The sequence below is a fragment of the Rhinoderma darwinii genome, chromosome 5, assembly GCF_050947455.1.
Source record: "Rhinoderma darwinii isolate aRhiDar2 chromosome 5, aRhiDar2.hap1, whole genome shotgun sequence".
NCBI classification, from domain to species: domain Eukaryota; kingdom Metazoa; phylum Chordata; class Amphibia; order Anura; family Rhinodermatidae; genus Rhinoderma; species Rhinoderma darwinii.
The window spans coordinates 296,961,312-296,988,263 of record NC_134691.1 but is presented as its reverse complement, the minus strand read 5'-3'; the positions used below and the strand labels follow the sequence as shown (position 1 = coordinate 296,988,263).

The 26,952-nt window shown below is 39.4% G+C and overlaps 1 protein-coding gene across 1 annotated transcript in view; it reads right to left on the bottom strand.

Annotated features, from left to right (window-relative positions):
- DNAH11 (dynein axonemal heavy chain 11) overlaps positions 1-26,952 on the bottom strand; it is a 228,068-nt gene that overhangs the window by 34,451 nt on the left and 166,665 nt on the right. The window contains exons 61-67 of the mRNA XM_075827324.1: positions 25,001-25,183; positions 22,080-22,181; positions 19,940-20,074; positions 13,911-14,084; positions 12,379-12,614; positions 7,056-7,178; positions 398-602 (exon numbers count right to left, since the gene is read on the bottom strand). Coding sequence (XP_075683439.1) covers positions 398-602; positions 7,056-7,178; positions 12,379-12,614; positions 13,911-14,084; positions 19,940-20,074; positions 22,080-22,181; positions 25,001-25,183 — 1,158 coding nt within the window. The remainder of the gene's footprint in view (positions 1-397; positions 603-7,055; positions 7,179-12,378; positions 12,615-13,910; positions 14,085-19,939; positions 20,075-22,079; positions 22,182-25,000; positions 25,184-26,952) is intronic.

Below are 26,952 nucleotides of genomic sequence, written 5' to 3'. Positions count from 1 at the left end.
ATGGTGAAATCTCCCTTGAAAACGCAGCAATTTAGTCCCCTTTCCGCAGCAGGAATTGACATGCTGCGGTACGAAAAATACGCTTCGAAGGTCAATTTCGGGTTGGAACTTTTACGCAGCGTGTCACTACTTTGCGGCTACTGTATTCTGCTGCGTACTTTCCGTCCGCAATTCTGGATGGAAAATACGCAGCAATTCTGTTACGTGTGGACAGGCGCTAAGACTGGTGTATGAAAAGGCAGTCTTGTTTCCTATTAATTCTGGCATATGTAACACCAGTCTTAATAAATTCCTCCAATGGGTACACACGTATCATCATTAATGTCAATAGGGTGAATTAACCAAAAAAGATTACCTACCGTTTTCTAAACACATAAAATTATGTTCATTATTTTACCTTCAGGTTCTCCAGATCTGGTCTTTCAATGCTAACCACATCCGCCAGTAGCTGGTCCTCAAGTCCATCTGTAGTGACTGTGAAGTTAATAAGGGTGGTTTGAGCTTGAAGCTCCGGCTTATAATGTGGATTTGCGAGCTTTGTATGAAGAATTAATCGGAAGTTCTTGCTGTATTCACATTCTTTGTCTCCTATCTTTATATATCTGTTGAATGAAACAATGCAAAGAATGACATACAATGTAGCAGGATCGTAACTAGAATTCATAGGGCTCCATAGCAAAACAAAATAGGCCCTCACCACCTATAGGGAACTGAAATAGCAGCATAAGTAGCAATAATTAAAGGTATGGATAATAGCGCCATATATCAGAGAATCCACATAGTAGTGCTAAATAGCAGAAAGCCACCAACTTGTTATTCCCCACAAAAAGGAACAATGTTCTTGCACCTGTTTGTCCTCTCTCAACGTCTGGGCGCCATAGCAGCTGCTACGGCTGTAGTTACGCCCATGCTACATAGATATTGAAACAAGTTACTGTAGATTAAATGAGGACAATCCCATACTCGTAGAATAGATCTTAAATTTAATAGTATAACGTGAAAGTAATATTATTTACAGAAGTAGGGAACGCAAAATATGGAACAAATTTTAATCGCTCTGACTGTTAATGAGTGAAATAAAAGATCTGGGACACAAAGCCATTGCTTGGTTGCTCTTCTGTTACTTTATGGGTCTATGACAATAATATAATTAGTCTGATGATACATAGAGACTGGAAGACAACTGCTTTGAGAACCTAGAAATATGTTGCAGGCAACTTTATATAATGATAGTTTTATGATTTATACCATTATAACAATCATTATTTAAAGTATAATTTTTAGGGAAAGAAAAAATTGTTTTTTTTGTGTTTTTTTTTCTTTTTCCCTTTAAATTATTATATTTTTTGGTTTTATTTATATATTTTATATATAAACGAATATATATATATATATATATATATATATATATATATATATATATACACACACACACACACACACACACACACACACACACACACACACACACACACACACATATATATATATATAATGAAGAATTAAAAAAAAAGAAAGCATAATTTTTATATATTAAATGCCTTTATTTACTTATCAGACATGCCCAAACCTCCGAAATGTAGGTTTTAGAGAATTCATACTGCATGTTTAATGTGAATCTCCATCTTTTAACATGGTTACTTTTAGGTCCAAAAAAACAAATTTTCTAATATATCTTTATGATGGTAAGTTATGTTTTTCTGATACAGAGCCCCAAATACTCTGCATGAATATAGATTTAAAGGGAGTCTGTCACCACTTTTGGCCCCTCACACCGCTAACACTACTAAATAGATTTATCCTCACATGCCGTATGCTAACGAATTTCAAGAGTCCGGCTTCTCCACTGTAATTTTTTAAATCCATAACTCTACAGGGGTCATGGCACTGCATATCAGAAAAACAAAGCTCCAACTGTGGACGTCATCTTTCCTTATTTATATATTGCCACCGATGTTCCAGAAGTTTGAATTCATACTAGGGCAGATTTACTAAGACTGGCATTTCATACTTCGCATTCTACTCCGCTGGAATAAGATGCGACAGATCTATTAAGAGACACATGCCTCTTAATACATCAGTCATACCTTTTCGCTGGTCATGCATAGCAATTGTTGTCGCATGGCCAGTCCCTGTCCCTCTCCTCCCCACCAGACATAAAATAAAAAAGTACACTCATCTCACTGCTCTGCTTCTCCCTCCCGCCGGATCTTCTCAGGTTCCAACATCAGGCCACGGCACATACAAGGTCCTGACGCCGAGCAGCAGCAGGATGTTATATGTGGCGCAGGCACGTAGCACACAATATCCAGTATACGTCAGTGTGATGCATCACATATAAGGCCTTGTATGCGCAGGGGCCTTATGTGGGAGCCTGAGAAGATCTGTGGGGGGGGGGGAGAGGTAGAATAGTGGTGAGGTGAGTAATTTATTCATTTTTTCCCCCTTTACTTTCATTAATTTTAAGATCTGATCATGGGGGTGGGGGGGGGGGTGGTGCCTACCTACTTGCCTGTCCCCTGTTATCCTGTTATGCTCCTTGCCACAGAGTGAAATCTAATTTCTGGTGAAAATTCTAATAAATTAGTTGGGCCGTGGGTGGCCCCGCCCCTTACTAATCTCTACTTTTTGGGCCAAAACTCGCAAATTGCAATTTTCTAATAATTTGCAAATTTTCTACGCTAGAAAACTGGCATAGAAAAGAGAAAAGTTCATAAATTCCCCCACTGTATTTGTCCAGGATTAGAAGAAAAGGTCTGTGTCTGGTATTACAACCAAGCCCTATTCATTTGAATGTACATGAAATACAATATCAGAAACAGCCCACGAAGAAGAGACATGACTTCTATGCCGCCGCTGTTCTTCTGCGTCTTGTGCACTCCCTTTGTGCGCGAGCATGCTGACCCCTCCTCCCATAAAGGGCTAGTGCGCGCCAAAATCCACCCAGCTTTTCTGGGTATATAAAAGGTACCCTCCCCCATTGCTCTTTGCCTGAGCAATTAGGTTCCATACTCTAGCTTGCTAGTTGTATTCTCTGGTGATTTGTATTTTGCTAATCTTTTACCGACACTGCCAAATTCCTGGTCAACACAGTGGGTGCACCCTATCTTCTATAGACCCTGTAACAGTAACCACTTCTATGGACCCCGTGACAGCAGACCTGTTTTCAAACCCTGGACAACCTTTATTCTGCATGAAAAGGATAGCTAGTCATTTTGGCAAAGAAAACTCAGACACACTGGGGACTCCTCATTATAAAGGCAGCTCCTATGGAAGCTATAAATTACCAATAATCCAATGTATTCTGAATTAATTAATTACATACATTAAAAACACATATCTCACCATATAAACCTTTTCTCTTCAAACACACAAAACTTCAAATGATGAGATGAACTGTATTAAATAGTTTAGACATTACAGAAATATCTTTCTTCTAAATTTCAGGTAACCACAGAGGGATATTACCTTTTTCTAAAGATCCTTTACAGACGTAATATGCAAAATATGCAAGTAAGAACATTTGCTTTGGAATGGATACAATTCAATAAATATTTCCTGCTACGCTTTCCGCTGTCAATTGATATCATAAGACATATTTTATTTTAAATTAGTAGTGTCTAAAGCGCAGTAGATTTAATTATTTGTAATTGCCTAGTTGTTGTCAGTATGTGGCCATTTTATGACACCAGAGTCTACGGTGTGGGTCAGGTTCAACTGTATATCTTTTCAACACAGAATTAATGTACTATTGATAGAACCATTACTGGAACCAAATTAAAGTCTGAGCTGATGGATTGGTCCGCAGGGTGCTGTCAGACATGAAAGGAGTAATTAGTATTCATTACTTCATACTCCACAACATTCCAATTATTAATGAACTTCAACTGTTGGACTGCACCAAATATATCACAACCATCTATTTAGCCATTATTTCAAAGGAGGAATTTATATCCTGGCAAGCCATTAAAAAATATCCAAAACTGTGATACTGTATATTGCAAATTACTAGGAGTTGTGTAGGATGTTATAGGGAAATAAATAGTTCATATTGTATAAAATGAAAAATTATATAAAGAAAATTTTAAGCATAACCATTAGCTTTTATTTCTATAAATGTGAATTAGTAAATAGAACAATTAATAAAAAAATAAAAAAACATTTTCCCCTAAACTCTCTGTATTATCATGCAAATGTATAGACTTGAGGAATATGCACTTATATGTAATAAATGACTCAAACGTTATTAATTTTAAAAGAAATGTACGAGAAAGAAATGTAATTAGACACGTCGAATCAGTTAAGAATTGTGTCTCTAAATGAAAAATTAGGTGAGCATAAAAAGTTCTAAACCGTTGCTTTAGCTTTTCCTTCTGGTGTAAGTATCCACATATAAAGCACATTCACCCTGCATAATAGGATTGTAGTAAGGAAAAACTATTGATCACTCTTTATTTAAAGGGAACCTGTAACGTCAAACATGCTACCCCATCTGCAGGCATTATGTTATAGAGCAGGAGGAGCTCAACAGATTTTTATATAGATATGCGAGAAAAGGTTCAGGATACTTACTGTGGGCTAAAGAGTCCAGTGGCTGGCAGCTATTTCTGTATGCACACTTATGCAGGGAAGGCGGTCAATCAATAGTTGAGACCGCCCACTTGACTCTTCAGCCCACAGTGAGCAGGAATTTAAATCAATAAAATTACAGGTTAGCCTGAATATTTTCCCAAAAAACTAAATATCAATCTGCTCAGCTTTTCCTGCTCTATAACATAATGCCTGCAGATTAGACTGCAAGCTCGACATGACTGATTCCCTTTAAACAGCTTATCCCTGAACAATATTCAGTAGCCTAAATTAGGAGTGACCACACGTTTTCAGCCTGAGATCTACTGTTTGTGTACCCTGAGTTAGGTGATCTACTGGGAGACCAGAGACATGTGTATAGGGCACATAAAGGATGATGCTGCATATTTTTTGCATTTGTGATGCTTCAGTGACCCATAACCAAGATAGCAGCCACAGTTACAATCTTAGCTTGCGCCACCACATGCGTTCTTCATACTGCTCCTTCCTTCTGCCCCGCTCTATGCTTCAGTGTATATTGGCTGTTAGGGAATGTGTGAGTTTTACCAGCAATAGCACTAGTGCAACCTCACAAATCCCTATATGATCAAACAATGAGCATTTCACTAGAAACCTATAAGGATGCATTTTTCCCCACTTCTGTGTTGAAGACAGCAGTAAAAATAGTCTGTGGCCTAACATCAAGATCTACTGATCTCTACCCTGTGTTCTACCAGTAGGTCATCACCTACTGTTTGCCCACAATTGGTTTAAAGAGTTTTTCAATGGCCTTAACATTGATATCCTATCTTTAGGATAGGTAATCAATGTTTGATAGGTGGCGGCCCAACCCACATCATACAAAAGAAAGAAGGGGCTACGGCACCCCAGTGAGCACCGTATCCCATCCACAATTTAAACAGACAGCGGCTTGTCCATACATATGGTTGTGTCGGATACTGTAGCTCACTCCCAATCTGAGCAGTAGTACACGGTCCAGCTGACAGTGTGAACGAGCAGCAGTGACTGTTTAAAAAATGAAGGGGATGTGGCACCCCTCAATTCACATATCAAACACATTTGTGACCCTTTCTGTCAAAGGTGTCTTCTCCAGTGCCGGTCTCTGACAACAGATACAGAAATAGCTAAATTTCAGTGGCTGTGATCATGTAATGAGATAGGAACACTGTCTTAGGGGCACTATGAATGGTCTACTACACCTGGTGGCATATTTGCATTGACACTATTAGCAGTAAGTACTGGAAACTGCTATGAGATTAGAACAATGTGGTGGAGACTCAGGGAACACAAGATATTCTTGAAATTTTAACTAGGGCTGGATTTAGAGTCACAACTAGGATAATATGGGGTATTGTTAAAGAGACATATATTAAAAATTGTTCTTCCGTGATTGAGGCTCCTGAATGACAGTTTACCATTATTGTGGCTACAACGGACAGTTAACCAGCCAGGCCGGTTACATACTATAACTAACAAAATATGTAACTACCATTTCCACTGGGATCTTCTTATAGATCTATACAGCAAGGGGCCTATTTCCTGTGACCTCCTAGAGATGTGTAGGGAGGCCCTGTTTTTTTTATATATAATAATTATTATTTATATTATTAGTATTACGATGAGGTGTATGAACATTGTGGTATTTACATATTATAAACATATAATGATATAATTGGCTTAGATCTGTATTATTTCTAATGATTTATTTTGTAAAAATTAAATGTTTTGTAACTAGTCATGATTATAGTTATTGGTGCGCATAGCACAGATTGTTCATACAGTCTTTATTGTTCTTTATGGTTTTTATTCTTCACTGGAGTTGTGAATATAAGCGGTCTCTTAGTTGATATGGTTGTTATACCACCAGATGGCGCAGGTATAAGGGAAGAGAAATTTCTGTTCAGATTTTCTCTTGCTATCTTCTAACAAAATATTTGACAATGGTTTGAGCATTTTGTGTTTTATATAAGTTTGTAAACTAGATGGATAATGACTACGTTGCTGGCTCTGTCTGGGATTTGAATTTCTGACAGAGACAGCAACATGGTAATCCATCGCCTCATTTAGATACCAGGGTGTTGAGCGGCAAAAAGTCCCTTTTTGGTATCTTTAAATAGGATTGTGCGCTAATTTTTTAAGTGCTTACAATGTATTCTTGTAGCACCAATTCAAAATTCTTAGTGGGTTGGATCCGAAGGACCATGCATACAATCCGGTCCATTGAAGTGAAAATACCTGGTATATGAACAAGTGTGAACGGTGACGGACCAAAACAAGCCCTTAAGGAACCAAAAATCTTTAACTGTAGTAGAAGACGACGTATGTTAAAAAAAGAAATATAAAAAAAATAATATATATATATATATATATATATATATGCACATATATAAAGATTGTCAGCAATTAACAAAATTATCCGTAAACAATGCAGTAGCTAATCTATTTTTTGCAGTAGTGAAACTTACCGTCCACGTTTAATAGTGTTTCTTCCCAAAAGAGGGTCAAGTACAGGATCAATGGATTCATCTAGATTTTCAATTAATACGCTATCACCTGATGCCAAGGCATTTTCAATCGTATTCAAATAGCTAGAAAAATATGTAAAAATATAAGTGAAAAAGAAAACATAACGGCTTATTTAGACTCATGTTATAAATCACCTGCAAAATGGGTGTAAAAGTCACATTTACCACTTCCAGGAAACACATTTGACTAAAAGAATGAAAACTACACAGTATTACACCTACTCTAAAAACGGACAGATTAATTAGTGGGGGTTTCAGAAGTTGGCCGTGCATTTGTAGTATTACATACCAGCCATTCAAATGTAATATACTAGTATGGGTCTGCTACAGGGAGGTCTGCTCTTTAAGAGGGACTCTCGGCTCTGGCTAATAGAGGGGGTTCCCATGCAGATGACCCCCCTCCACTATATTAATTTTCTATTTAAGGGCAAATGTAAAGCAGTTGTCATATCTTCAGGAATGCCATTCATGACATCAGATTTGTCTATATCGCATATTTGTGACTACCTAAAATACTTTGGTTATCAGTTGTGGTGGTTATTTGATATTGTGGTTTTCTCTCAATATATTTTGGTTCCTGCCTCTTATTTATCTCGGTCATCTGTGAGCAGATGAGTAAGGGAACTATTAGGGTATGTGCACACGAGAACTGGCTTTTACGTCTGAAAAGACAGACTGTTTTCAGGAGAAAATAGCTGCGTCGTTTCAGACGTAAAAGCACCTCCTCTCATTTTGCGAGGCGGCTTTGACGCCCGTAATCTTGAGCTGTTCTTCATTGAATTCAATGAAGAACGGCTCAAATTACGTTTCAAAGAAGTGTCCTGCACTTCTTTGACGAGGCAGTCCTTTTACGCGTCGTCGTTTGACAGCTGTCAAACAACGACGCGTAAATGACAGGTCGTCGGCACAGTACGTGGGCAAACCCATTCAAATGAATGGGCAGATGTTTGCCGACGTATTGGAGCCGTATTTTCAGACGTAAAACGAGGCATAATACGCCTCGTTTACATCTGAAAATAGGTTGTGTGAACCCAGCCTTAGACGGGCAGATATTCTTTCATGAACGAGTCGCGAGTGATGAGTAGTTTGCGTTCGAAAGACGGTCTATTACACATTGACAATAATTGCTAAGGATTATCTCTGTTCAGTTGTTACTGCTATCATTGCTCGTTCGCCCACACCTCATCTCTGATCTGCTAACCACTGGAAGATTTCGGATTAGACAAGGGGATGTGGCGGCAACGTACCATAATCTTTCACCCAAGTAGAGGTGCTCGATATACGGAAACCCAACGATTTATCATTCGTCATTCGATCGATGCACGCTATAACACATGGCGGTTATCTCTAACATTTGAAAGATTATACAAAAATTTGTACAATAATCGTCTTAAGAAGTGTTGTGAGCAGGGGCAGATAAGTTATTCTTACAAGTGGTTTGTAACTTCAATAGCTGAAGCACAGCACATAAATAGAATATGTAAAGTGGTTTTAAAGGGAAGGTGTCATGAATATTTTTTTTTTATTGTATTGCTTTTAATAAAATATAAACAACAATTTTATTTATTAGTGTTGTGACTTTAAACTTTTTACAGTGTTCTTACTTTTACTTCTCTATGGGGGCTGTAATTTTTTTTTCCATCTCTGTATGTGTCGATTAACGACACATACAGAGATGGAATACGGCACATACAACCCAATAGAGAATGCGAATGGGAGCCGTTCCATTCACATAAGCGTACACCGTCTGTGTGGGAACGGTGCATGCGCCGCTCCCACACAGACCAAAACGAAGCTAGTTCGTAGAGCGAAATCCGGCGCAATTTTCACGTGGACCGGAAGCCGCTGCCGGACAGTAAGATGACGACTTCCGGCCATATGTTCAACGAAGCGAAGGCGCAAGGAGCCTAGACCAGCGGATGCAGGAGCAGGTAATTTATGTCCGTGTATGTGATGTGTGTATTATGTTCGTGTGATACGGTCTGCTGAGCCCTGTGTCTAATTCTCCTACACTGTGAAGTCGCTCAGAAAATGGCGGCGCACACAGTGTAGGAGGTTTGAAGATTCAAACCCCTCCTTCTCTTGGCACTAGCCAGAAGAAGGGAGGGGGGATTGTGTGAGGACACTAGAGGAGAGTGTGTCCACCCCAAATTTGCAAATTTGCAGCATAAATCAATGAGGTTACTTTACCACATTGACCATGCTGCAATTTTGGGAACTGCTCCCTCTAGTGGCCGGCACATGGAAATGTTATAAATTAGAATCTAATTTATAATATTTCCGGACTTCTGAAAAAATAAAACAATGTGTAATCACTCAAATACGAATTGTTTAACTGAAAAAATAATAATAATTCTAGCGACACATTCCCTTTAAGACCCACTGAAAGGGTTTTAATACAGATATACTGATAGTATACATTTAAGAATAATTTCATAGCTCAAACTCCGAAAACACTCTAAATAGGACTGTATATATCTCTGGATATTTATATAGGGCAAACAGAAAAGAAAATGTGCACACGCACATTATACTGTTAACAAAATGTACAGTATCCGAAAAATCAAGGAAACAAATCATCCAAGCATGGGAGAGATTTGTAACCTAACACACAAACCAATTTATTAGAGTAATGAAAAGACAGGTGTTTAGTAAATGATATTTTATGTGTACAAAGCCTAAATGTTCCATTAAAATCTCATTAAAATCTATAATCTAAAAAGGGCATCTCATTTACTACATATATACTGGGGAAAGATCTACTGAACAGAAAATCATTTGCCTTTGTGCTCCGTGTATAAAGTGCTTCATTGGGGGCTGATGATAAAGACTAATATAGCTCGTGTAACATTATTTTTGTTGTCAATGACATTAGGATTCATAACATTAACATATTGCAATAATAAGGTTCTAGGAAAGGGAAGAGTAAGGTGCATGGCCATTATTCAGATCATTATACTGAATACTGCCTGTCATTACAATCATTACGTCACATATAAAAAGAAAATGACCCCACACATCAGGTAGAAAAGATGAACATATTATAATTTAGGGAAAAGCTGTTTTTCTTTAAATGGCAACGGTCAAGGGGATTGCTGCAATCCCAAAAATTACATTAGAATAATTATTTCAGAATTTAAATATTTCCACACAGAGCATCATGTAACCGAAGACTGGCACTGCTTAAGCATGCTTTGTACAGTACAAAAACAGATTTATCCATTGAATTATAGGACTTGTTAATCCAGAGTTATATGATGGATCTTCTGTTGTAGGGATCTGTGCAGTATGCCTTATGCAATATGGTATGTATTGTATGTTTGTACCAAATAACGGGATAAGAAACTTGTGTGTATGAATTCATATTTATTTTACTCCCTTTTCTATGGTATCTTCGATAAAATGCAGACAGTATCCATAACAACAGCAAAAACGGAACAATAGGATCCAGCGCTGTTTCATTAAAAGGAATGATAGTCCAACTTTATTTCAGACGAAAAGTTAAATCCACTAGGCGTAAGGGTGGATGCTTCAGCAGTAAGCCTACGCGTTTCAGACAGAACACCTGTCCTTAGTCATGGCACAATAAATAAGGATTTTACTTTTTGTCTGAAATAAAGTTGGAATATCATTCCTTTTAATGAAACAGCGCTGGATCCTATTCTTCCGTTTTTGCGGTGTTTGTACCATGTCCTGCAATGTGGAACCGTGCGCAGTCCAAGTCTGGATATACATATCGGTAAGCTGGAGGAATCCTCCTATATTTTCAGTATCCATAATAACTCTAGTCACCATCCAAAGATACCAGATTTTTGGAAAGGAAGCAGCTTTTTTTTTTACGGGAGTAAAAATGGCAGATCTAATAAGAGTAAGGCTGCACACCGTAACTACACAAGGATTTGGGAACATTGTCACATTTTGGAGGTATGCTTTAAATTTAAATTTGCCATTCAACACATTTATAGATTGAAAGCTCATGCGCGCAGGGTCCTCACTCTTGTTTGAGCTAGTTTTGTCACTATGTAATGTCGGATATTGTCATGTTACCTGTGAATTGTAAAGTGCTGCGGAATATGTTGGCGCTATATAAATTAAGATGGTTATTATTTGTGGTAGTGTACTGATGGCTCTACTGTCACCCCAAGTAAAGTATCTGTGAGAGACGGACAGCCTCTCAGAACTAGAGGTTATTTGTACCAGCTCAAACTTAGGCGGGATTCACACGACCGGGTCGGGTCCGAGCCCGAGTGCCGGCCGGTAAAATCGGCCATTCTGCCCGGCCGGTTTGCATAAAGTTATGCATCCGTGCCGGGCCGGGCAGATCCGGACAGTGACATCAGCGGCAGCTCCTGAAGGGGAATCCCCATGTGTTCGGGGATTCCGCTTCAGGAGTTTCCCCTGATGTCACTGCCCAGATATGGACAGAGACATCAAGCGCTCTGTCCAGGAGCGGAATCCCCGAACACACGGGGATTCCGCTCCTTCAAGGAGCTAAAGTGGGGCTAGCACATAGCAGAGCGGGGAGATACCTCCCCGCTCTGCTATAGTGGCGTCGCTGCAGTAGTAGCAGCCGCAGCAGCTGCTGCTACTAGCGGCGCCATCTAAGGTGTCGCCGAGCCAGGGTGCTTTTAACAAGCAGGGGAAGGGAGCCAGCGCAGCGCTCCCTCCACCTGCTGTACACCCCGGCCCTGCAACACAGTGTGCAGCGATGCCATTCGTCAGAATGGCATCAACTCCTCCTCCTCACATGCACTCTGCGCTGTGAGGAGGAGGAGATAGAGCGCAAGCCACGGGAAACCCGGCCATCACTCGGAACACATTCCGGTGATGGCCGTGTAATACCCGGCCCCATAGACTTCTATGGGAGCCGGGCGGCCGGGTGCCCGGGCAAAGATAGAGCATGTCCTATTTTTTGACGGCCGGATTTTCCGGCCGTCAAAAAATCGGTCGTGTGAATAGCCCCATTAGGGGTCTATCATTCCTAATGCAGCCGGGTGCCGGCCGATTTATGAACGGCCGGCACCCGGACGGGAAACCCTGCCGTGTGAATGAGGCCTTAAGGGTAGAAGCGTACTTTACTATTTACTCTGTCGCTTGTATTTTACAAGAAAACCAGTCCGGCGTGGACAGACAAAGTAACAGCAATTCTATGTGGGCATTTTGATTAAACATTAAATCAAATACCTTCAATGCATCTTCAAAATAAATGTATTACTGTAAAAATAACAAAACCGTCCTGTTATATTATGTATTACACACATACCCTTTCTGTCCTAAATTTATAACTTTTAAGGCAGCTCCATATTTATTCTTAATCCATTTGATGCCCTGTTGCTGTGGATCTATCATAAGAGGCCATCGCTCGCAGTTTATTAAAGTGGTGGCATTTTCCGTTGACATTCTGTCTCCAGGCAAACCTTCATTATTCCAGGCTGCTACCGTAGCATCATCAGTCAGCATGGCAATTGGATCCAGACCTTCGGATATTGGAATCGCAACCTGAATGGAGAAAATGTGGTTTAGTAAAAAAAAAGAAAATATCTAAATCTGAACTGTAAAATGGGTGCAACAACTATACATCAAATATTAGTAACGATTAAATATGGCCAAATGGATAAACAATACAGAACTATCCAGATAATTCAACCTTAAAAGTGATGTTAAGATAAACATACAGTATAAGGAAAGGGGCATAGAAATTACAATGTAAAGTTCTCAGTAGTATGCTGCTCTGCATTATGTTTCAGAAGATAGACCTACGAATCGGAAAACTGACCAAGCACATAACTAATTGCATTTAATGTCCAATGAGCTTTTGCTTAAGGTGTGCTACAAATTAAGCAAATAGATATATATGCACTGAATGGTCACTTTATTAGAGATACCTATCTAGTAGTATGTTGGACCTCCTTCGATCTTCAGAACAGCAGCAATTAGTTGTGGCATAGATTCCACCAGGGGTTGAAATTTCTCTGCCGGAATATTCACCCATGCGGACAGGAAAGCTTCTTGCAGTTACCATTAAAGTGTCCTTCTGCCATAGGGTAAACAGCTGGGCTGAAGGGATGAACTTGGTCGGCCACAAAGCTTAGGTAGGCCCTACTGTTCAAACGTTGATCCGCAGGTATAGGTGTGCCAAAAACACATTCCCCCACCATTACTCCACCAGCTTGAACTGTTCACACCTGACAGGAAGGGTTCATCGATTCATGCTGCTTGCAGTAAATTCTGACCCTTCCATCAGCATGGTGCAACAGAAATCTGGAATTATTTGATCAGGTGTTTTTAAAAACTGCTCAGTGATCCAATTTTTGCACTCGTCTGCCCACTGGACGCTTGCCTTTCTGTTTACCTTAGATAGCAAAGCCCTTGAACTGGTCGTCTGCTGTTATAGCCCATCTGTGCTAAGGAGTGACAAGTTGTGCATTGGGACATGTTAGTTGGAGCACCAGAGTTGTATTCAATTGGATTTCGCTTGACTGTGCAGATTATTGACATCCTCCTATGACCCTTTTTGTCAACATCCACAGGTTTCCATTTCTTTGGATGCTTTTCCTCGTTTACACCATTTTCAGTTTACTCTCGACACCATTGATTGAGAAAACCCCTCAAGATTGGCAGTTCTTGAAATACCGGCCCCAGCCATGTCTTGTTCGAAGTCGTTCAGATCGCTCGAATTTTCCAATTGTAATAAGAATTCACACTGAAACTGATCCATGACAAACTTGCTCATAGAATAAGAGCAGAAACAAACAAAAGTAAGCGCAGGAATTATAAAGGTTTATATTATTTTACCTTCTGAGACTTGAGGAAAGGAAGCCACATTTGTTCCATAAGCTCTTGACGATAACGCTTTGTGAACGACCCCACATAGGATATAAACGCAGCAGTCACCAACACATCACCACATAAAGTCTTCTCCTGAGCTTCAAAATTTTTGATGGACTCACTCCAACGAACATTTTCAGACTTGTGTGAAAAAAAGAACGAAAAAAAGAAGCTAGACATCTACATGTTCACCAGTTTTGGAAATTAGAATACTCCTTTTCATTTCTTGCTCCCCCAGTATTTATATGTAGCAACAATATATATCCCTGATTTTCTTTATTATTTTATACAAGCAACTAGTTTATTACATAAAGTGATTGTCCACCTTGTACACCAACTTGATGTTAGATCCTACATTCTGTGCTGATCAATATCATAAAAATATCTAATATATAACATTTTATCCTCCTGCAGCCACCAATAGGGGGAGCTAAGGGCCTTACTGCATAGTGTCCTATTATTGAGTTAGTAGTAACTGCAGGCAGATTTGTAGCTTTCAACTCTCTATCAGAAAAACAGAGCTCCAACCCCTAGATATATTAAAAAATAATCAATACAGAATTGAGGTGTTTAAGGTAGATATTCACTTTAATATACTTGAAGAAGAAGACCTATCATGGGGGTATTACTACTATTTTATTAGAAAAATCCATAGCAGAAAAAAATAAATCTCAAAATTTAACGGAATATGTAAATGACCCAACTGCTATATGAATACTATAGACAACACGGTTTTCAGTCCTAGTTGCAAAAACTCAAAGCTTTACACTGTACAGTGCCGCCTGGGTTTACGGGCGCACTGCTGGGCATGACGTTAGCTTCTGGACCGGAAGTCGAGTCATTTACATATTTAGCGTGCGTTCTAAAAATCCTTACATAGTCATACCTCAATGATAGGTCGCCTATAAATCGCAGACAACAAAAATTCATTGAAGGCAAATATGTTACACAAAAATAAAGCTCAACTACCCTTATGATTTGAAAATTCATATGTGACTACACTGAACGCTAATATAATGATACCTCCTTCAGGTGCAGGAAGCGGAACTATGGAGAGTTCTCTGGTGGGGTACTGGAAATCCTCTTTATCTGCACCTTGTGCCTGCAGCACGGCCATGGAAGAACAAATATAGTCACAGGTGAATTTAATTCCCTGACTGCTATTTGGTTAGTGAGGACCAGTGGAATGGAGTTAGGCTAAAGGAGTTAGAATTTTTTGTAGAACTTCCCAATAAAATAAATCTGTATTAATTATTACCCTAGTATGCACTGTACCATGCCAGCAGGCAACAATACAGCCTCATGCATAAGGGAATCATCGCGATGTCACATACAACAGTCAGATGGTCGCATCGTCCATGCTCATACAGCACAAAAGCCCAAGGAGAATGTGGTCCCAGGATAATGTCCATGACTAGAATGTGATGTCACCAGGACGCCCTGTACCTGGGGCTGTATTGTTTATATGGACCTACAGGTTTGGTGCAGCACTTGTAGCGAGACAAAAATAGTACTCTTAGAAGAGAATTTATTCAGATTGACATTTCATGTGCACACCTCTTAATCAATTAGGCGTATTTCTGTCCGTTCTTGCGGCAAAAAGTGGAATCTACGCCAGTTGAGTTGTGATATTATGTTAAATGATGGTACATTTTTTGGGCTTTAGGTGGCCGCTTCCCTTTTCAGAATAGTGGCAAGAGTGATGGAAAGGGTACAAAGGTCACAATTTTTAGTGCAAATTTAAACTTTTGTGCCGTTTATTACTTTTATATGCCAGAAAACTGGCGTAGAAAAGTTAACTAATTCCCCCATAGTACTTTTATAAGTGTATCTCTCACTTAGTATACACTATGATCAATTCTGCACATTTTCTTTAATTCTTGAAAACTACCTTTAAAAGTAGGCAACAAGAAAGATTCAGAGCAAAGAATAAAAATAATAAAATTATAAGATTAATTCTATATACATATACTTTCACATTCTTCTTATATCCAATTATGGGTTTCATTAAGGTATTGCAAAATAAATATTTACTTAACACCTGTTTGTATGGTTCAGCAGCAATGAAATCATCAGAAGTAACTGAAATATATATATTTGTTGCTCCAGCAGTTTCTGAAGTAATCAGGATGTTATTAGGAGCCAATAAGTAGTCTGCCACTTTAACTTATCACCTACTGTGCAGAAAACTCAGTTCATTTAGAAGGGAAAAAAATCCTGTAACATCCATTTTAAGAATTTTGCTTGTGAGTAAGTTATAAACTACAATGAAAATCCTTTCTTTAATCTCCTAAGAGAACTTTAAAAAAAAAACGTGAAGATTTTCTAAACATGGAATGATCATCTATTTGAATCTTCAATAATTTCAACATACCATCCATGCATCATAAATCAAAAGTGACATTGGCTAACAAGAGTTTAAGTGCAGGAACATGCAGTGTAATACATTTCCAGACAGATAAAAATCACTATAATTTCATCCTAATGTATTATAGATTGCTTGTAATGTCATCTTGGCTTAGCTGACCCATTTCTAATTTTTAACAGTTGCTCAGCTTAGGAGTTAGTTAATGATTAAATATAAACTGCCTGAATTATTATTATTATTCCACTGATTTATCCGTTTCCAGGTCTATGCGATAAGGAGAAAATAACCTTCTAGATATTGTTCATCATGTGCTCTAATTAAAGCTGGTTTATTCCGTTCGTAAATGGATCACACTTAATAACTCTTATAAATGTTACACCATAACTAGGTAAAAAAGTTCTCTGGAAGAGACTCAGTCAGACCAGATGACACTAAAAAAACCTGGCATAACTTATAGTTTTTTGCAATCTGAACAACCCATTTCCATATGCACTTTTATGAAATTAGGATACCGAAGAGGAGGGGGCCCTGCTCACTACCCCCTCAATGCGTTAGAGAGCCACTGCAAACAGCTGATCTGAAGAACTCAATGCAATGATGCATTTCAGCTACCATTGTCAGCCATACTAGCACTAATGGGGCCAATATCTCTGTCATCTGGTCACCACAGGTTCCACCTCCTTCCTTCCTTCCCTCAGCAGTTGGCCACAGTCAGTAAAACTCTCCTTCTCCTGTACCTTTCAATATGCAGAGACATGCTCGGTTGAATCTTTCACTGTACATTGTCGAATATGATACTTTTGTTCTTTTAGTTAATTTCCATGTCAACAGCAAGAAAAAAAAATGCTGCAAAACGAGCAACTGGGAACACAGTCTGAAGCTATAGTTTTGGTGAAATTTTTAATTATTTTATTTTATATCTTTGAGCCAAAACCAGGAGTGGATTTAAAAGAAAAAAAGAGAAGAATAAGTATTTCCTTTATATGTGCTCCCTTTAGGATCCACTGCTGACTTCTGGCTAAAAAAACCCTACATACTTTTCAGGTGCACCAAACTGCACTGCGTGAAATAGGGAAACCCCAAAACATGAGTTTTTTCTTGTAATTATTTACTACACCTATATCTATAACGGGACTACCTGACCAACCTCCTACTTTGTCGTGCTGTTGCTTGGCTCTGGCCAGTGAGTTATGAGGTGGCTGGGAGTACGGAAACAGCCGTTTTGTCAAGCTACGCTGTTTCCTTAACTCCTACAGAATGAATAGTAGTTCCGGAAACAGCGTAGCACAGTAGGCTATGCAATTTCCGTAACTTCCATAAAGGGACTTTGGGCAATATTCACTGCGCTTTCTTCCAGCAAGAAAGTAACTTTGTGTGGTTTGCGGGAGCCCGTACAAGTTTAATTGTCAGTAGAACATTAAAGAAAATTATAGAATCTGACATACGTTCGAATCCTTTTTTTTTTCCTTGTTTCTCTTTCTAAAAAATATTTTTTCTCATTTTTGTAAAATGTGGTGTGAAAGAGGCCTTACAGAAAATGTATCATCCAAAACAATCGTCATAAACATATTTTTAAAAATATTTAGGTGGTGTTTTTATTATGGGACCTCTACAAAGTCACTTCATTATCATTAGAGGGCGGGTGACTGCTGGAGGCCTAAATTAAGTAGGACAACAACACTATACAAAATACACACACATAAGGCTTTGTAAACAGCTCCCCTGTCATTCTCTGATCTATGGGGAGAAGAATTACCCAATGTCATCCTGGAGACTCTATTAGTCTATGGACAAGTTTCTGTCTATTGACTCCCATTCACTGCAGCTGCCATAAAGTACACATATCCCGCTGTATGGTCTTATTCAGGCAATGCAGGTAGGATGTGTGTGCCTCCAATACGGCCGATCTCAGGGAAATTTTTTATAAAGAAATAAATAGCTGCAACATTAAAAAAATGAAAAAATAAAACACATTATTTGTTTTCTGTATACCTACATTTACATTATTGAAACAAAAATTAAACATTCCCTTAGGGTATGATCACACAGAGTTTTTTTGCAGGCAAAAAATTCTGCCTAAAAAAATCAGCTCAGTTTTTTTAAGTGGTTTTGCACCACACGCGTTTTTTGCCGAGATTTTTGCCGCGGTTCTCTTTACCTATTTCTTCAACAGACAAAGGGAAAAACCGCAAGTGTTTTTAGATGAAAAACACGTAAAAAAAGGTGTCAAAAACCACGGCAAATAAACGTGTCAAAAAACGCGTTTATTTACGTCTCAAATTGATTTCAATGGGGTTTTTGATGCGGAAAATGCCTTAAGATAGGGCATGACGCTTCTTTTTCCCGCGAGCATTTTTTTTTACTCGGGGGGGAAAAAAATGCCTCCACCTCCCATTGAAATTAATGGGAGTCAATTTCAGCAGCTTTTTGCCACGGTTTCCGCGGCAAAAAACTCAGTGTCAACAGGGCCTTAAAGTGAAACCTGTCTTGTCAGACATGCTGCCCCATCTGTGGGAAGCATGTTGTAGACAGATTTATATATAGTTTTGCTGGAAAAATACAACTTGTCATTTTTTTATTTAAACTGATGCTCACTTTGGGCTAAAGAGTCCATTGGGCGTGAATAACTGTGATTGGCAGCTATTTTTGTATGCACATTAATGCAGGGAAGACGAACAGTCAATGGTTGTGACCCCTGAGTAAACTGAGCAGGGCTTTAAATCTATAAATTACAGGTTATCCTGAATCTTGTCCCACAAAACTATATATGGATCTGCTCAGCTCCTGCTGCTCTATCGCATAATGCCAGCAGATTGGACTGTATGGTCAAAGTGACAGGTTCCCTTTAAAATAACTCCAGCTCCTAATCCATAATTCTATAAATTAACAATCACATATTGATACAATCCCATTCCTGTTTATTGTAAAATATTCTTACTTGCGAGAAATATTTAATATTTAATTTCTGAGCCCAGCAGCCATGTATTTTTCCCCCTTAGTGCTGTGTGAATATAGGAGAGGGGCTTCTGCATGACTCACAACAAAGGGAGGGACAAATGAAGCAGTGCTATGTATGTCTAAGGCTACATTCACAAGAGCGCAACAGATTTAAGTATGTAAAAAAAGCGTGTTAAATCTGTCCTTGTGCATTGCGTTATGCATCAGTGTGCTTTGCTAGTGGCATGTGTTTTTCACGCACTCGCAAGCACTTTTTTTTCAGTGTAATGGATGCGTAAAACATGGACAACACGTGGATGTGCATCCGTGTGCTGTCCGTTGTTTTCACACACCCATTATTGACTTCAACAAGCGGCTAAGTGCGTGAAAATGCACCAATAAAGGACAGGCAGTGAGTTACACGCAACAAACACTCGCTGCGTGAAAACTCGCACATGTGTGAATAGCCCCATTGAAATCAATGGGTCCGTGTGATGTGCGTTATTTCAACGCACAGCACACGGACGACATTCACGCTTGTGTGAATGATCCCTACCTCTTTCTGTACTCCTAGCAAGGTGACCACCGCTTTACATTAAAACCTAAGCACATAGATGGTGGTCACTTTTATGTCACATAGGCTGTTGCTATAAAAATGTGAATGGACAGATTATAAATAGAATTGACTAACCTCGAGCCCCTTGACAAGTCTGTTGGCCAGTTCTATGGTGGTGTTAGTACGATTAACCTCTTCTTGGCACCTTAATTTTTCAGCGGTTGCTTTCTCAAAAGACTGTGTCAATCTCTTTAAATTGTTGTCCAAGTCCTATAAATACATACATTTAGATATATCAAAGTTTTTTATTAAGTAGTTTCAGGTAGTTTAATGAAATTCATACACATACAACACACATATGAGTCAAAAGCATATAAACAAAACATGTTTAGAGAAATCTATACATAAGTCTATAAGATGCCCATGTCCAGGATAAAAAAGCAGGAGCACAATCGGGGTCTGCTAAAAAACGAGCTATAGTTCTTCTCAAAAAGACCTGTGAGAGGCACCTCAGGAGGAGACCTCTACCAGTCAGTGGCTCTGCTCCAATCAGCGTTGCTGAGTGCTCTTGTGGTAACATTGATTGGAGGAGAGCAGTTGACTGAGGGGCCTCTTCTCCTGAAGGCGCCAACTCTGCTTTGCGCACACACCATTTTTACCTTTCATGGACATCTCATAACACCAATACTTTAAAGAGATATTCCAATATTCGACAGGATATTTCAAATGTCTGATCGATTGGAGTCCAACATTTGGGACCCACACATATTGCTAGAGCATGGTTCCCCAACCCTGTCCTGCCTGGTGAGGCAGTCGCTAGACGCCACATCCAGACAGAGAATCACTCAAGAGGTGGCCAGGATTATGGAAACAGCCAAGCTCGTTGTGGTATGCGGTTTACATAACTCCCATAAAAGTGAATGGGAGTTACAGAAACAGCATAGCAGAGCGAGCTGCAATGTTTCCGCAATGTGGTACCCCATTTCACTCCTAGCTTGCGTATATTTTACTCTGTGAGCTGTACCTTGCACCCCCAGATCGGACTAACCATCCCCCTGTCAGACTACCCTCTAATCGGGACAATAAAAATAAATAAATTATGTCATGAGTAAGGATGCGGCAAGCGTCTGAAACGCGTAGGCTACTCACTCCACCGATCCTCCCTCTGTACCAGGAAATCATCCTGCCGATTTTGTTTTAAACATCCAAATAAAACTTGGAAGAAGTTTCCTTTTTAATTAACATCAGCGCTGGATCCATTCTTTGTTCTTCGCTTCTACTCCATGCCGTGTGCCGACACGAGGACCCGAGCGCTACAAGCAAAACAAGTCTGCACATCAGGTGAGCTAGAGGATTCCTCCTCTTCTTTTCCTCCCTTAGCAGGCCACGGCTGATACAAAGTACTGATACCAGGAGGCGTCAGGACGTTGTGTGCGACGTAGTACTGATGACATTGTGCTGCGTCGCATATTAGGCCCAGATGCTGCTCGGCGCCAGGATCTTGTAAAAGATGCTGCATACCAAGGAGACCCAGAGAATTGAAGCAAAGAGGAGCAGTGAGGGGAGAATACATTTTTAATTTTATGTCCGATGGAGGAAATAGATGGCGCACGGCTAGCGGAAAGATGCGCTTCTTAATAAATGCGTGTGCCTCTTAATAAATCTGTTGCATCTTACTCTAGCGTAGCAGATAGCTAAGACTGGCTTATGGAACGTGAGTCTTAGTAAATTTGCCCCTGTATGTGACAAACATTGTTATTGATGAATAAAGGATTATAATCTAAATACTACATTTTTTTTATTAAATCGACTCTCTAGGCTCTACCCAAGGCTCACTTGCCTCAATATATGTGAGGCAGTAACCCGATAATCTTCTTTTTCTAACTGGTGGTTTACTAGTGTTTACTTTATAATCATTCCTATAATGGAAATCAGTTCTCCGTGCACTTCCTGGTGAGCCGATGATAAAATTGTGTTTATACACAGCTGCAATCTGAAGAGGCCAAGATGCAATGGGGAGGAAGCGTGCAACAGCCTGAACCAATGATAAGACAGGAGGTGTGTCTCAGACTACCTCAGACTCCCTGTAGTCAGAGATCACAGCTCTGCCCTAGTTGAGCTGAGCTAAAAGGCAGCCAAGCAGCAAGTACCTGAGGAAAATATATAGCAGGTTAGCATGACCTATAGTTACTGACTTTCGTATAATTTATCTCAAAACCTGAAAATCGCTTTAAATAATATTGCCTTTTAGAACATAAACCCACTGAGAACTTACATGAAGCTTTTTACGAATAGCATCAAGTTTGTCAGTAGCTCCTTTGAGATCATCATTGGCCTGAGACAGTGCTCTGCGTTTGGGTTCAACATCACAATATACCTGAAAAAAGTAAACAAAGCTTTATAGTTTATTTTTTGGGGGAATATATTTAACACTGTATTTCATGTAATAATTTATTGTCTATATATCTATACTATAGTCTTCACACAATAGCACGAGACGCCATGTATTTTTTAAAATTAATATAATGATTTTTTTTAATGTATTGACAAACTTTTCATTATTTTATCTATTTATTTATGTTTTTTATATTTTGTATATGGATTGACATCACATTTTTACATACATACAACATTTTATTACCTTTTTTTTTTTAATACATATTCATGGTGTAATATTTAGTCCTTCATAATATTTTTTTATAAAAGTATTATATCAGATACCAGTTCAGTCTATTTACACTTTTACCAATAGTTTCTATAGACAAATTTAACCTCGATGTATCTTGCGGTTATTGCTGTGCATACTTTCATTATACATAATTTGTTGTAAGCTATGGTTGCTTTCCATATTTAAAGATGACCATTGTGCTAGTGGGTGTGCATTTGACTGAACAAGAGAGTGAGTAGCTGTAAAATTGGTTAATCCGCACTATATAAAGACCTACTAACCTTTAGCGAAGTGTCCCTGGAAGAAGCAAAAACCCTGCACCGCCACAGCATTTACAAAACTGTTGTAAAAAAACATGTTATACTTGCATTTTTTGCTGTGGTCGCAAACATGGTCAGAGCTTTTCTATAAGGAAAGATCTGCTTTGATGGAAAACTATGTTGTGGTTTTTACATGTGGTCTTTTTTTCAGACTCAAAAGGTTTTTATTTTGTTATATAAAACCGAGACAAGAATACAAACCGTACCACAGAATGTAATCTTTTGTTTTTAATATTGTGAAAACTCACTTAAAATCTACGACGGAAAAGTCATGCAGTGATTTAACCCCTTAATGACCGCCGATACGTCTTTTTACGGCGGTCATTAGTGGGCTTTATTCTAGAGCGCCGCCAAACTACGTCGCTGCTGTAGAATAAAGTAAACAGAGCAGGGAGCCGTGAAATCTCCCTGCTCTCAGCTGCCAGAAGCAGCTGAGGGCTGGGGGCGTCCCTGCTCTGCCGGGTGAGATCGATATTAGTATCGATCTCACCTGTTTAACCCTTCAGATGCGGTGCACAATAGTGAGCACCGCATCTGAATGGTTTTGGAGAGAGGGAGGGAGCTCCCTCTCATCTCACTGACACCCGGCGATAAAATCGCCGAGTGTCTGTGTCTTCTATGGCAGCCGGGGGTCTAATAAAGACCCCCAGGTCTGCCTGCAGCGAATGCCTGCTAGATCATGCCGCAGGCATGACCTAGCAGATGCCTGTCCGTTTTAAACGGACAGGCAGTAATACACTGCAATACAAAAGTATTGCAGTGTATTATAATAGCGATCGGAGGATAGGGAAGTCCCCTAGTGGGACTAGTAAAAAAGTAAAAAAAGTTTAATAAAGTTAATAAAAAAAAAAAAGTGAAAAAAAAAAATGAAAAACCCAGCTTTTCCCCTTACAAAATGCTTTACTATTAAAAAAAACTACAATAAAATAAAAAACAATGGAAAAATTGCTGTTTTCTGTTAATCCGGACTTAAAAAAAATGTGATAAAAAGTGATCAAAAAGTCGCATCTACTCTCAAATGGTACCAATAAAAACTGCAAGTCGTCCCGCAAAAAACAAGACCTTATACAGCTATGCCGATGCAAAAATAAAAAAGTTACAGCTCTTCGAATGTGACAATGGAAAAATCTAAAAAATGGCTTGGACATTAGGGCCCAGAATGCCAGCAGGGGGAAGGGGTTAAAAGAAAACCGTCAGCAAGCACTGAACAGCATTGTGTAGGAAGCGGTTTATAAACACATATTGCTACTATGACTACGTTTTTCGAGGGGAGGGGGGGCACTGCTGGCACGTTTTATCAGGTGGCACTTTGCTGGCACTGTTAAACAGGGAACACTCTGATGGCACTTTGGCGATCATTATAGTTCATGGCCCATACGTGTGGGATTGAATTTACATAGGAAAAATGTGTTTAGGCCTCTGTGAAGATAAATGTAAAGTGTAACTAAACTTTCAGCAAATATCTGACATGTCATAGTGACATGTCAGAAGTTTTGATCGGTAGGGGTCTGAGCACTGAGACCCCCTTCTGATCTCTAATACAAAGTGGCAGAAGCGCTCGGGTGAGCGCTGAGCCGCTTCGTTTCTGATTGACTTTCTATGGAGTCCGTACTTCGTTACCTTGGCTTTCCGAGAAAAGCCGATCAGAAACTAAGCGGCCCAGCGCTCATTTGAGCGCTTATGCCGCTTCTTTCTAGTGATTGGTGGGGGTCTCAATGCTCAGACCCCCACTGATCAAAACTTGACATATCACTATGACATGTCAGAAGTTTGTTGAAAGTTTAGTTAGACAGGTATGATTCACATATTGATTCCGGTATGACTAAACAGATGGATCTGCCAACACAACTGGAGTTGGCCTTGTGGGTGAGGAAACAATAATCCCTGACTGCAATTATTGCAGGAAATTTGCTTGCATGTGCCAGTGCTAAAATCATCACATATTGCTTTGTGGTGTGCATAGGGGTCATAATGACAGGAAAATGTATTACTTCCTGCTGGTATTGGCGAAGTCCCAGCCCAAGGTCAATACAAATAATTTCTGTAAATCATAGGAAGCAATTTGTAAAAATGACCACTGTTATTACTATGCTGCCCTGTACCCTACCCTAAACAGCCCTGGTACTGCAATTATTTTCTTGTGCAGAACATGATGCACTAGTACAAATAGGGGCTCGAAAAAAGGATCCTGGAAAAGAAAAGATTTACCTCATAGTATTTCACAATATTGATGACCCAAGCACAGAGACCAGCTGCTGCAAATGACTTTAAGCGGATCAAGTCTGGGTTAAATTCTGGTTCCTTCAAGTACTGTTCCTTTACCACTTTCAAACAGTTATCATGAATATGCTCCTTGTCATAACGGACTAATGCTTGCAAAAAGTCGTCCACCTATATCGATAGAAAGAAGCATATAACATATTGAGTGTTTGGGATAAAATATATTATACAGAGAATATTACAAATACAGGGTCAGACTAGCCAAACAAAGTATTTTTATTTATTTGTTCTTGCTAAATTGTTGTTGCTTATGTTGCGCCAACATGTCCTGTAGCACTGTACAGAGATTGCCATCATACACATCAGTGACTGTCCCTAATGGAGCTCACAATCTAATCTCCCTATCTCACACATTCACTAAGGTCAATTTCATAGGAAAGCAATTAACCTATTAGGATGTTTTTATAGTGTGGGGAGGAAACCCACACAAACACTGGGATAACATACAAATTCCATGCAAATATTGCAATTGGTTGTATTGGTTCTAAATTGGGACCCCAGTGCTGCAAGGCAACAGTGCTAACCACTGAGACACCATGCTGCCCCAGAGGAGATCCAATGTGATGGAATATCTGTCCTTGTATCTTAAATGTGGGCATGAAACCAACCTCTCTGACTTCCGTTGCTTCCATTGAAATGTGAAAACAGCAGTTATAACTTCGGATTTTGCTAAGAAAATTTCTTGATTCTAAGCTATTGCCTGTAAGCAATGACTTGAGTGGCTCTGGAAGAGTTGGCAAATCTGGTATCTGTACCTTGTCTTCAGAGAAGCACCTACCTGGTGCCTCCTTGGGAAACTTTAAGGCTCTACACAAAGTGCATGGAATTTCCATTTTGACAACCACAATTAATCTATTTTGGCAATAGGCTATGGTTGGATCATAATTGAAAGCAGCATGATGCATGATGCATGAAAGCTCACTCATATGATGAACAACAGGATGTGCTCTATTAGCTTGCTTTCTGGCCTGGGTTTGGGCAGGAGTCTCTGCGCTTCTGAGAGCCACCTGTCTGATCTGGTGCTCAGAAATCTGGGCCCGCATTTGCTGAGGAATTTCAGCAGCTCGAGCAGCAGTATGATCCATGTGATCAACTTGCAGTCGGGCAAGAGTTTGCTGAGGAGTCTCTGCAGCTCGTGATGCAGCTTTCCTCCTGGCCATTGAAGACTTCCTGCCAATTAAGGGAGTTCTATTTGGCGGCATTTTGCAAATTGAAGTCAACGGTTAGATCCTGAAGGTGTAGTGGCTGGCTTAGAAGTCAAGTGCAATACCCTTTAGAAACGTGAAAGTGACACTGTAGTTGAGTGACTTTTAAAGGGGGGATGTTGATATATCTGCTCATGCTCTGATATGGGACATTATTAGAATTGACTTTTTATGTGTCTTTACTGTGAATATGATTGAATGTTGTTGCATTATATGTACTAGGTTATTGCTTGCTTCAAATTGCACTTTATTATGACCACTATTGTGTCATTTATATGGTCTAATGACTCATTTGTAAAAGGTGGGATGACCCTTTACACTACGGGATTTTTGTTTCCCATTTTTGGGGTTGCATCCGGGGGAGGAGGTTATTTTTTGTATGATTTGTAAGTAAAATTAAAACTTCAATAAAAAGTTACTGAATTTATAAAAAATAAACGTGAAATCATAATCTCACAGCCAGAGTAGCATTAATCCTCGACTGGACTTGGTTTTATTTTTCAAGACTTCTTAGTGGATCCAACTGAAGTCAGGAAGATAAACTGGCAGTTTCCGCCCCCTTCAAAATGTATGACTGAAAACTTTCATGTGTATTTATCTAAATTGGTGTAAAAGAAAAATTAGGCAATTGCCCATAGCAATTAATCACATTCCAGCTTTAATCTTTCCAAGGTT